This window comes from Pseudorca crassidens, chromosome 6 (assembly GCF_039906515.1).
Source record: "Pseudorca crassidens isolate mPseCra1 chromosome 6, mPseCra1.hap1, whole genome shotgun sequence".
In the NCBI taxonomy this organism is placed as follows: Eukaryota; Metazoa; Chordata; class Mammalia; order Artiodactyla; family Delphinidae; genus Pseudorca; species Pseudorca crassidens.
In genome coordinates, this window is record NC_090301.1 from 53,970,537 (window position 1) to 53,983,662 (window position 13,126).

Consider the following 13,126-nt stretch of genomic DNA (forward strand, 5'->3'; position numbering starts at 1 on the left):
TGGGGGAAAGAAGTGCTATTTGCAATTCTACAGAATCCAATTATAGCTTTTTGATTCCCCACAGAGGATTTTTCACTAAAATTCAGCTGGTATAAAAACAGACATTTCCCAGAGGGATAAACAGAGAAGACATAATAACCTCTGCAAGATCCTCTGTAAACTGCAAAGAATATGAGAATGCCTGTAAGGGTTTTTGTTTTGTTTTGTCTTTTTTTTTTTTTTTTTTTGGTGATGATAGGGGAGGTGGAGTATAAACAAGCTCAAAAAGCTTTAAAAAGTCTAATTATAGTGTAGCAATTTCTTTAGTACAATATATTTACTATTCTCCAAACTATTTTTCCAAATAATGCAACTTACAATTAAATATTATGCTAGATAAAGGGACATATAGACCAAGGTTCTAAATGAGCTGGATGTGGATGGAGAGGTCTGAAAAACAGAGCTTCTGAAGGGAGAAGGACTAAAGAGTTGAAGAGGAAAGAAATAGAAAGCAAGGGAAGGGGAGAGAAAAGTGATTCAAGTCTTTTCAAGATTTTAAAGCCAAGAATTTGAATTAAAAGAAAATTAGTTAGAAACCACTTAAATTCGTATATGCAGTTTACATTATTGCTCATGTCCACCAATGCAGAAAACATTTTCTGTGCAACACTCTGGGACTGCTTGGAAAGAAAGGTCATCTATACACAGATAGATACTACCTTTGCTGCTGAATTGTTGGATTAATCTTTTAACAAAGTCTTAACTATTTCTAATTCCCTTTGCCCTTAAGCCTTGGAATTAATCAGACTTTCAGCGGTGTTCTCTCTCCTCCCCACCTCTCTCCTTCCTTTCCCTTCCTGTGGGCCGGTGATTCCACACAGTCCACACGGCCCTCCACACCCTTTACATAATCATCCACCTGAAGTGGGACTCTGTGGACATAACCACTCATTTCTAGCCGTGGTCTGTGCAGCCTGCTGCCAAAAGTTCCCTTCGCCTCCTGAGGGCCTTTAGGCAACTTTTGACACACACTGAGTTTCTAACAGTAGGGTTAACTTTGGGCGAAAGTGCACTGTGTATTTTGGGTGCAGGTCACTGTTTGCTGTTCTGGTTTGCCGTGTACACAAAGGCTTAAGCAAGGCTCCTCTGGGCATTTTAATTTAGGGTGTGGAGATTATGTGACACAGTTGTCAACTCTTGGTTTTCCTTCAGGCCAATTAGCTGAAAACTGGTTTCACTCAATTTGTTTTGGTTTGTTTGGACCAACTATTTGCTAAAGCAGAAGGAGCCCGCCTTCAACACTGAGGCAGCCCCTACAGAGAGTCTGGGTTGGTTCTCTGCAAGCTCTCCATCCCTGCCATAAAATGAAACCATTTACAATATTTCCTACATCATGGTGTCTCTTGTCATCTGCTCTCCCGAGCTTGTTCCAAATGCTCCCTTTCTGCCTCGAGTAAAGTTCCCAGAGCCCAGGAACTGGGATCCAGGGTGGTTTCCTTTCACTGGAACAGCAGACAACTAGGTCATGGCTGCATAACTGCAGAGCAGCCAGGATATGCTCTGGGAAAAAAAAATAGTTGCTGAAACCAAAGTATATGTAAAAGCACTATTTCCCCTTTGATTCAAGAATATTATCATGAACCTTAGCAGAACAAAACAGTGGTGCTGACTCAGCCTTCTGAACATTGGCCCTGAACCTGATCGTGCTTTTAAATTGAGCTAAGGGTTTAAACAGCGAGTGGACTCATTTAACTCTGTTTATTGCTATATCCTCTGTTCTGGCTTTGTTCCAGAGATTTCCGATGGCTCCAGCAGCTCTGGAGTCAGTATCTCTGATGTGTTTGCATCTGACCTCTGACCTAAGCTTCAGGGTTATTTTCAGCTGTTTCTTGACAGGGAATCCAACAGCTGCTGTTTAATACCACCGACAACTTGTAACACACACTGAGTTTCTAGCAATAGGATTAATCTGCCGATCCTGGGCTCTGATTTAAGCTGTCTATAATTTTCCTGCACAAGGCATGGGGGAAAAGTAAAAACCGAATCTGAAGTACAATGTTATCCTTTTTTTAAAAAGTGTAGCGAAATATACATAGTCTTAACCTTTAATCCAAAAAACCCAAAACATTTTCCTGCTGCAATTAAAAGTAACAGCAAAGTATATTACTTCCTAGTAGTTGTGGCAACTGGACTTGAAAATACTGTTCAGTGGAGTAGATGGTCTTAAAGAAATCCTGACTTGGTAGATATCTATTGATAACTGCTCATTGAAATATTTTTTAAAATGTCCCTAAGAAATCTGAGACTGAGAAAATGTGACCATTTCATATAAATTTCATTTGACAAAAGGCAGTAAGTTTTAGGAAAACAGATTAATCCAAAAAGATATTTCAAACAATTTTGTGGCTTAATCCCAAAACAAATACCAGAACTTATTTTTAAAGTACATTTTTGGGAGTTTTCTTTGCATGGAGGAGACTTCAAAAATTTTGAAAAGATTGATACCCAGGTTAATGACTGGCTGGTTTCAAAGCCCACCAAAACTGTATAGATTCAGTGGCTAAAGTAATTTGGGTTGTGAGGATGTAATTCTTTTTCCATTTGCTATCAAACATCAGCTGATAGTCAGAGAGCTAGAAGCTGCCCTCTGCATTTAAGATAATGGCCAAAATAACAGGCGTTCAGTGTTACCATACTAGGGGTGTGGCTATTCTCTCCCGTTCTTTCCTCTCTCTCTCATGATAAACTCAATGGGGTTGTCTATTTTTAACCTCCTGTTCTTTCCTTTTGGCAGAGTAATCAGTGCGAGGGGAGCTCTTGCCCTGAATGAATCCAAGTAACCCCGGTGGTTGCCTTCTGAAATGACCAGCAGACACACAACTGTACGGAGGCTACCCAAAGCGTAAACTCTGGTTCTAATGTACCATGTCCAGCCAAGGAAGCCCTGGTGAGGAGTCTTCTACGACAACAGTCAGTTCAGTAGCTGTGCAGGCTGGGGACTCCAAAATCGTTATAGCCATCATAAAGGTAAGCTGACAACTTCCTTTTTTCTGTGTAGCTGTGGGCTTCTTGCTGTGTGCTGATAATCCTAAAGAACATTCCACACAATCGGCAGTACACGGCATATAGAAAAAAACCCAGCAGGTACATCTTATTGCTTTCTTAAATTGCAACTAAGAGAAAAACCTCTAAGTTTCAGCCAGTTGCTAGTTTCTCTTTCGGTTAGCCAGAAAACATCTATAAGCAGCTTGATTTTTCTAAAAAGCAACAACAAACTTTACCATATACTTTCAGTTTGGTTTTTAAAGACAAAGCATTTGTGATTAAAAGTTCGTGATTGCCAGGCTGGAGTCCAGTGGACCTGGGAAATGTCTGTGATTTTTGAGAGTGGATGTGATGAAGGAGGGAAGAGGAGGGTCCCAGCAGATAAGGGGTGGCATTGTTTTGGCATGATGAGTGCAGGGAACACCTAATAAGAGACTGTGACACGTGCCCTCTGCAGCTTTGGTTCTGACATGGTAAAGACACTAGTAAATCCTTGTCACATGGTTGGGGGAATAAAGACCCTACCGGGGAAAGTGCTGAGGACATGTGTCAAATTTGCCCTTAACAGCAGGAAGTTGAAGCCACTTGGGACTTAAAGTTTTTTTTTTTTTTTTCCATTTTATTTTATTTTATTTTGTCATGTGCTCACAGCATCTGTCTCTCCTCTCCCTGGCAGGTCACAGAGATAAATTAAAAATAAAATCTACAAGGAAAATAATTTATAAAAGCAATTCCCTTCAAGGTTTTTGCATGTTTTATGTCAAACAGTTTGCTCATTTGCAAAGGTGACCACACATCTTTAGGTTGAAGAAGGCATCCATGATTTTATTTCCCATGAATATGTCCTGTAAAAATCCCTGAAGCCTTATGCTTGGATTTAGACAACTCACCACCTCAGGAATTCAGTGTTTAATGAAGGGAATTTAGCAAACAAGCTGGTGCTCACCACAGCCTATTACTTTCAGAGCCCCACCAAGCTTAATTGAATGACTTTTCTGGCCTTTTGTAAGAAGCATAGACGACAGGCCTGTTTACTTTCACTTAATTGCTGCGAACTTTATGTTAATGTGAAAATTATTAACAGGAAAGCAGCACTTGACATTGAGCAAAATGATTCACTCTAGAAGCACTGAATGCAAAGTGTGCCTACCCAGGCCGATTCCCCAGGGCTCTTAAGACTTGGTGTACATAAACAGAACCTCTGCTGTGTCCCTTGACCGCTATTCTTTTCAAGGGCAATGAGTGGACATGGAAAGAAGCCTGAAGCAAAAGTAGCAAAATTGATAATTTGTGTTTGATTCTATGATGCTTTGAGTAACTGCAAATTTCAGCAGAGAGGGAAAAGAGGAAAAATTACTGTTTTGTAAAAAAGTTAAATTTTCTTTCCCTTAAATATGAAACATTTCTTAGAGTAGGATGAGGAAGAATGCATACAGAGTAAATGATGAATCAGAGGTAAATTGACAGTAAGAAAATAAAACCTCTAAAATTGTACTGGAAACTCTTATTTTAACTGAACTGTGTTTCTAAGAATGTTCCCTCCGTCCTCCCTCCCCAGCTCCCTTAGTTCACTGCCATCCCATATGGAATAAACCTCAAGCTTTTCAAAGTGGGAAGTCCATCTGAAGGGAGTAGAAGTGCCTGTGTCTGCTCTATATGGACTTCTCATTTCTAAACAGTCTCAGGGCACTAATGATCTAGAATAGACATGTGGTTTCTCATTTCTCTTCAGCAATTCACTTAGCCACGTGCACATGCCTCATAGCGGTTCCTTTTGCTTCATCGGTTGTTTCTTCTTAGAAAAGCAATTCCTTAGGAAATGCAATGATGAATTATATCTTGGAGCAATGAAAGGGTCCTAAGTGTGGAAAACAAGCTGGCTGCATTCAAATAGCAGTTGTCACACATCTAATTTCACTGACACTTTTATACATACTTTATTGAATATTCAACAACAAAATTTGGAAAATATTGTTTTAATTTTGGAATAAGCGAAAAATCAGTTGCTTCATCTGCTGTTTATTCTTTCTGGTTGGATCAGCAAGGTCAGTGTAAAGACACTAATCAGCCTACATTACATTTATGAAACTTTTTCCCTTTGGTGTAGTTTGCACCCTACTTGCTCAGATCACTATTTTTATAGAGTTCAGTTTTGTGAGTGAGAGAATGTAAAAGTGTGTGAATTATTCTATAATTTTGTACTCTTCAATAATACATAACCTACTGTATATATTCCTCATTTGGGAATTTTGAATTTATATCCAGTATGCTAAGAGAAAGGAATTTATCCTAAGCATAAAAAAAAAGAAGGAAAGACAGGGCATGGATTTATGTTAGACCTGTTCTATTTCAATTTATGTAAGGCCTATCTATCTCTGTGGAAAGAATAAAGTATTCACAGTGTAACTGGAAACTTAAAAAAAAGAAAAGAGAAAAAAGGAGAAGGGTGAAAGGAAAGGAACAACAGGAACTAAAAGTACATTTTATTTCATTTTTATTTTTAGTGTGGCAAGTGGGTACAACTTCAATTGGCTGAATCACAGCCCAATCTTCTGGAAATTGGAAGCAATCAAGATGAAACCAAAAAACTTCTTCATGATCATGAACTTCTTTTGGCCAAGCTTAAGGTAAGATATTAAGATATGAAGCAGATACAAAATTAAAAAGAAATAAAAAGCTGTTTCTTACACTTCCTCTTGATTCCCCTGATGCCACTGGCCTATGTCCAGGTTAACATAGTGCCAGGTAGGTAATGGAAAAACACTATAGTTATTTATGAGCAAACACCAACATTGGAGAGAATGAACAAGATTGTTTTCAACTTTCCCTAATGTGATAGAAAATATGGAGTGATAATATTTTCACTGTGGAGAAATAAGTACCTTCTTTTTCCTGGCTGCCTCGGTGGAAAAAAAAAAATTCCTTCATTTTTCCATTTCATGCAACATACTGTCAAGCCACAACAACAGATCCAAACTTCCTATTGTTAATGAGACCTGCTGGCAAAAATAATATAGAGGCTTTTTCCTCTCGAACTATTGAAAATATCTGATTTTATATTTAATATTAAGAGTTCTTGAAACCAAAGAATGGTTTTAATAAATAGAGTTATTATTACCTATATGTTGTGATTATTTAGTTAAGAATCTAGAAACAGTGTTGGTTTGAGATTGCCAGATAAGGTATCTAATCAGAGACAAGAATGTCGTTTGTGGGGCCCTGTGCAAAGTGAAAATGTGGGACTCCTTGTTCAAAAAGCAGGAAAAAGCTTTTTCTTGGCCTGTCATGGTGTTTTTTTAAATCTGCTATGTAATGTCTGGCTCCTTCAGCCATGGGGATATATGTGGGGTGAGTGCACCCCTCACAGGCACTGGGCCTCAGTCCCAGCTCAGTGCAGAGGGTGTGGGCCTAACCCCAACCCTTCCTGAGCTGTGCCCTGACCCCTGCCAGGGCAGATGACAGAGGTCACTGAGCAGGGGCGGGAGAGCAGACAGGATAGCAAAGAGATTCTCTCCCCGGAGGGCAGGATCACACGCGAGATGAAGCTCCCATCCCCCAGCACTTCTTCTGTTGTCCCATTGGACTTCACTTATAAAACACACAGTCAAAGATAAAATTGTTAAGAATTTCAAGACAGTGACCGGTAAGACGTTAAACTACAAGTGGTTTCTCCGTCTGAGAACGGAGCCCTGTGCAGCAGCCAGCTCTGTGAGTAATAACCCTCTTAAGCAAATGAATGTCATCACTAAGATCAAAGAGGTTTGATTCAGAAGGCTGCAATGACTAGATGTTCTGTGTCTTCAGTACTTTAATATTACTGGCTTCTTTGAACATCTAGGCTGGAATTTCCACTTGCTTCCTAGATTTAGAGGCAGATCTGTTCTGCTTCTGACATATACCAACAGCAGTAGTAAAAGTAAAAGGGTAAATCAGACTGAGAAGTTGAAGAAAGAATTAGTACTGAAGCAAGGGGTTATTAGAATCCAGAATTTATTCTCCTGTGTAGACAGCTCCTTGCGCTGGGCTCTGGGCTGTCTTTCAAGGAAGAAATCCCTGGCGACCAGGAAGTCCTTGGTATATCTTAAAAAACACACGATGATGTGAACAGTCATTGAACCAGGAATCAAAAGACCTATGTTTTAGCACTAATTGTGCTGCTAACTAGTGTCGTTTGGCCAACAATTCAAGGTTTTGCTGCTACACAAAAAGCTTATATTATGAATTGTGGAAACCCAACACTTCCTTGCAATTCTTGCCCATCCACAGAGGTTTACTTTCTCAAGGTCTCCTGTGTCCCCAGCCCCTTCATGTGTACCTGCCGACTGTTTCTAAAGTTAACCTGGATTTGAAGCTACATCCCTTCCCCAGGTCCCGCTAGCAATTCATGCCCAGCCAGCACTTTCAGGTACACTGATGAACTGTGAGTGGTGGGGAAGCTCACAGCAGTCTGGGTCTCTCAGGCTACCTCTTCCCCCCCCCAATCCTATTCCTGTCCAGGCCCACAACTCCAGGGAGAATTCTTTTGTAAGCAGAGCAGTTCATCTCTCCTTAACGACTATGCTCAAATTTGCATACCTACATCCATTCAGGAGCTCAGCTGGAAAAGTGTTTTCCATCAACAGGATCCATCTTTAGAAGGTGCTTGTGATTCTCAATTTTAAAGTCTTGTCCTTTAATGCCAGTCTTCTGGCTATGGACTAGCCTTCTGGACTTCACACTTTTATCTGTAAAAATGATTGGGAGAGGATGAATCAAAGGTTCATATCTATTGCGGATCTTACCATAACAAGCAATGGAATAGTGGGATCATTCTGCCTCTCTGTACGTGGATCTAATGGATCAAAAACGCCTTTTGGCTTCACGCAGGCCTCTAACCATGACCTCTTAATGTCTATCTCCCATACTCTCTCCCACCCCACCTTACCCAACAAACCAGCCACTTACCCCCAAGAAATTTTAAGTAGTAGCATCGTTTTGGTTAAAAAAAATCAAGGGGTCTGAAGTCTGTTTCAGATTAGCTGACAAAATACTTTTTTAAATAAGAAAAATGTGATTTCCATATTGCAAATAGATAGAGCACTAATTTAATCAGTGTACTAGTTATTATGCTGTTAGGGTAGGTACAGTCTTAACCTGTAGCAGAAAATTGTTGTACCAAGTCATTTTTAATATGAGCTTTTTGAATGATAGGAACATTAGTAGTTCAATAAGCCAATAATATTTCTTATTTAATGTTCATTCCAGTCCTTTTCCTATGCACAGGGCCCTGGGATTTGTTCTAATTATAAAGAAGAATGTACTCTTAGGAGTGTCAGGAGGGTATAGGAGTTCTGTGCTGAGTCCACTCTGCTTTGGGCAAAGCAGATAGACTCTCTTGTCTCAGGTTCTTTATTTGAAAAATTATGATAATAACAGATACCCTTAAACACCTAAAAAGGAAATATGGGGGAGACATGCAATGATTTATAGAAGTGCTTGCTGTTGATAATTAATGTATCAGAGAAATTTGGATGTTTAATTTGATAGAAAAGCTATTTTCCACCTTCCATTGAAAAATATCTCAGACCATAATAATTTAGACTAAAGGGAAAAATTCTGGAAACACAGAATTTTTATGAGTGTTTCTAATGTTGGTAATATCTTATACCCCAGAGATCTGATTTTCCTTTCAGCAGGGTACTTAACCATTCCTGTGGAGTGTCCAGAGAAAAAATATTTCCCTATTTTCAGTGGGGAAAACATAGTCATGTGGAAAAAGCATTCATTCCCTAAAGGCATCTAGATTCCCAAACCAGACTCATTATTTTTAATGAGAAAGAAGAAGTTCAGGAGAGGGGAGAGGGAGGTGTAAGCAGGTAACAAAAATCTGTCTGTGGCCACTGTCAACACTATCCTCAGATGGTCAAAGAGGAAAAGAGGGGTTGGAAATGCCTTACGAATGTTGCTGAGAACGTTCTATCCCTCAGTATCCATCTTGCAAGTAACTACATTGCTATTGTGCAAAGGAGTTGCAACTGTAAGAACCAAGAAAACCTCTGGACCCTAGCTCCTGTATTTGTATTTAATATATGATATTAGCATTCAGTGAAGAATGACCTTTTAAAGTATAAAAAACTGAAAAATTTCACCTCTGACTTGACTCATAAATCTATCAACTCCCTGATTCTGACTAAATCTCTGACCCAGTGAATGTTTATTTTTGTCCTGTTTCTCTTTACTTAGTTAAAAATGAATAGTCAAAATGTATTAGTAGTAAAGTTTAAAGTCTTACTAAAAGTTATTCCTTAAATAAGGAATAATGTGATTTTCTGCTGTAAGCTGGAATATTTAGTGTGAATACATTATTTAAAAAAATTATTATTGTGGTAAAAAAATATATACTTTTTTTTTTTTTTTTTTTTGCGGTACACGGGCCTCTCACTGTTGTGGCCTCTCCCGTTGCGGAGCACAGGCTCCGGACACGCAGGCTCAGCGGCCATGGCTCACGGACCCAGCCGCTCCACGACATGTGGGATCTTCCCTGACCGGGGCACGAACCCGTGTCCCCTGCACTGGCAGGCAGACTCTCAACCACTGTGCCACCAGGGAAGCCCAATCTCAACCATTTTTAAGTGTACAATTCAGGGGCATTAATTATATTAAGCATGTTGTGCAACCATCACAGCTATCAATTTCCCAAACTTTTTCATCACCCCAAACAGAAACTCTGTAGCTATTAAGCAAAGACTCCCACTCCTCCCTTCCCTGGTTACCTCTAATCTACTTTCTGCCCTTATGAATTTGTCCGTTTTAGGTATTTCATGTAAATAGAATCATGTAATATTTATCCTTTTGTGTCTGGCTTATTTCACTTAGCATATAATGTTTTCAAGAATCATCCATATTGTAGCAGGTATCAGACCTTCATTCCTTTTTATGAATGAATAATTTTCAAATATATGGATATACCACATTTTATTTATTCACTCATCTGTCCATGGACACTTGGGTTATTTCCACTTTTTCAGCTACTGTAAATAATGCTACAGTGAATGTTGGTGTACAGGTATCTGTTTGAGTACCTGCTTTCAATTCTTTTGGAGTGGAATTGCCTAGTCATAGGGCATTTCTGTGCTAAGTCTTTGAGGAAACACCAAAATGTTTTTCACAGCAGCTGCGCCATATTACATTCCCATCAGCAATGTACAGGTGTTCCAATTTCTTCACATCCCGGTTAAACTTGTTTTTTAGTTTGTTTGTTTTGCGGTACGCGGGCCTCTCACTGTTGTGGCCTCTCCCGTTGCGGAGCACAGGCTCCGGACGCGCAGGCTCAGCAGCCATGGCTCACGGGCCCAGCTGCTCCGCGGCATGTGGGATCTTCCCAGACCGGGGCACGAACCCGTGTCCCCTGCATTGGCAGGCGAACTCTGAACCACTGAGCCACCAGGGAAGCCCAAACTTGTTATTTTCTCTGTGTGTGTATGTGTGTGTGTTTAATTATAGCCATCCTATTAGGTGTGAAGTGATATCTTGTGGTGGTTTTGATTTGTATTTCTTTAATGACTAATGACGTTAAACATCTTTTCATGTGCTTACTGGACAATTGTATATCTTCTTCGGACAAATGTCTTTCACCCATTTTTTAATTGGGTTGCTTGTTTTTTGTTACTGAGTTGTAGGAGTTCTTTGCATATTCTGAATATTAATTCCTTGTCAGATATAGGATTTGCAAATATTTTCTCCCATTCTGTAGATTATCTTTTCACTTTCTTGATGATGGTCTTAATAATATATTTTAATAAAGTAAGTCTGTGTGACTTGAATTATATATATTTACATATTAGAGAAAATTTTATAGCATGTGTGTTGTGAATGTGATGGAACGCTTTAGAACAGTATTGGAAGAGGACTAACCTATTTTACATTATCTATGTCATAGCAATGTTTTACCCTAAATGTTTACTTCATATAGGAGATTTGTTTTCTCTCCTTCGTGTTTTCCTATAGACCCACAAGTTAGGGAATTCTACTCTCTCAGAAATGTTGTGGACGATGCTTTCACCCATGTTTTCTCTTCCCTTCTCTTCCTTTAGGAGTGAGGGGGCGGGGGGTGTTACCCAGTTGGTGAGACTAGGGGAAGAAGTGGCCACCATGGGGAAGCCAGCCTCAAAGGCTCTCTCTGCAGACTCTGACTACCCGTGGGCTGCAGGTTCTCTAGTCTCTCTGCTTCTGCATGATTTGGCCAGATGTCCCTATGTGGAAGAGGAAGGCCACAATCCAACCTACACAGAGCAGCCAAATATGTGTCTATACCTCAGACCCAGTTGTCTCCATAGGCAGGTCACAAGGACTAGATTTTTAAAGAGAAAAAGTAGGAAGTCAAATCAAACCCACCCTCCAGTCCAGCTTTACCAGTAATAAGAGCAGATATTTTGATCCATATCTGACCTTGATGTCTGTTTCTCAGTTGATTTGGAATCTTGAGGAGAGAGAGGTGAAATTAATTGGCACCTTCCAAATTCCAACACTTAATTGATCTTTGGTTCAAAGGCATCTGTGTCTTAGTGTTCTATACATGTAAAGTACCTGGCATATTTTCACTGATCATTTTGACAAAGGTCACTGAAACAATGTAGGAACAATGCAGGGTTCCTGAGGGAGTGGGAACTAGTGGGTGGTATAATTTCTCTTTTAGGCTTTTGAGAATAGAGAACTTTTATATTTAAAAAACAAAAATAGTATTCTCACAACTATGAAACAGCAAAACTTCCCAGTGATTTTCCCTGGCTGACTTAACACTTTCCTAGTGTACAGGGTATTTCTTTTCCCAGATGTTCAGTTCCAGTGAACAGTATGGAGCTGTGGATGAAATAAAATTCGAATAGCATTCTCTGTATTTGGAAAGTGTCATGGGCAATCTTATAAAATATTGTTTTTATAAGATAGGTTGGTTTAAGAGGCTAGAGAGTCCATGAAATAGGCTTCTCAGACATAGAGTTAAGGCACATTAAGATCGCAGATATTACAAATAATTTGTTACTAGTTTGGGCTAAGCCGCAGTTCAGAGGATGTCCATACTTAATGAAGTGTTGATATGAGTTGATTTACTAGAGGGGAAGGAGTTCTATAAGGAGAAAATTTTGTTGGCACAGAGCCTGAAGAGTACAAAATTTGGAAAGGATGCTCTCTATCTTATCCCTGTGTTGGTTTAGCAGTCAAGGTTGGGCTCCTTGGCTGAAGCTGAAGGGCCTGTGGGAAACATGAAGCACTCATCGTATTGCTTTGTGGCTGGGACACCAAGTGACACAGAGTCCACAAGAAGAGAAGCATCTTCCACACTTCTGCAAGGAACAGAGCAGGGCTTGGTTATAGCAGATACTGACAACTTTTTTGACAACTCTAGAAGAACCCAATATACAAGAAGATTACGGTAGATTAAAAATGGCCATAAAGTCTTCGGCACTCTTCCCAATGAGAAGTGGGGTCTATGTTCATTCCCTTAAAACTGGTCAGACTCTGGGACTGCTTTGAGCAAAAGAATACAGCATAGATGATGTGGTGCCAGTTTCCAGTCCAGTCTCAAGAGACTGGCTGCTTTCTCTTCCTGTAATTTCAAATAGTTGCTCCTGGAACCTAACCAACTGAGTACGTCAAGGAGCACTATGGAGAGGCCCATGTGGACAAGAACTGAGGGTCCCAGCAACAGCTCTGGCTGAGATCCTGGCCAACAGCCAACCAATTTGCCAGCCCTGTGAGCGAGCCATTTGAGCCATCTTGAAAGTTGATTCTCCAGACCTGGTTGGGCTTTCAACCTGACCTATGCAGAACAGAGACAAGTCTTACCCACTGAGCCCTGCCTGAGAATCATGAGCACAATAAATAATTGTTATTTTAGGTCTTTAGAGTGTGCAGTGGTTTGTCACACAGCAGTAGATAACTGGAACAGAGGGCAAGAGCAATGGTGGCATCCTCTAGGGATTTTGAAGGCAACGCTCATGAATGAAAAGAGACAGGCAGAAGAAAGCAAGAGTTTTCATGGAGAGATAGTTGAGAAGCAGAACTAAGATTCTTTAAAATGAAAGATGGTATGATAAATAAGTAAATAAATAAAAAGAAAATTTTA

General features: G+C 39.9%; 1 protein-coding gene across 3 annotated transcripts in view; it reads left to right on the forward strand.

Moving 5' to 3' along the window:
- Window positions 1-13,126, forward strand: part of CCDC141 (coiled-coil domain containing 141) — a 223,846-nt gene that overhangs the window by 8,889 nt on the left and 201,831 nt on the right. For all 3 annotated transcript variants that reach the window (XM_067741357.1, XM_067741358.1, XM_067741356.1), the window contains exons 3-5: window positions 65-183; window positions 2,774-3,006; window positions 5,529-5,651. In XM_067741357.1, coding sequence (XP_067597458.1) covers window positions 2,905-3,006; window positions 5,529-5,651 — 225 coding nt within the window. In that variant the 5' untranslated portion in view covers window positions 65-183; window positions 2,774-2,904. The remainder of the gene's footprint in view (window positions 1-64; window positions 184-2,773; window positions 3,007-5,528; window positions 5,652-13,126) is intronic.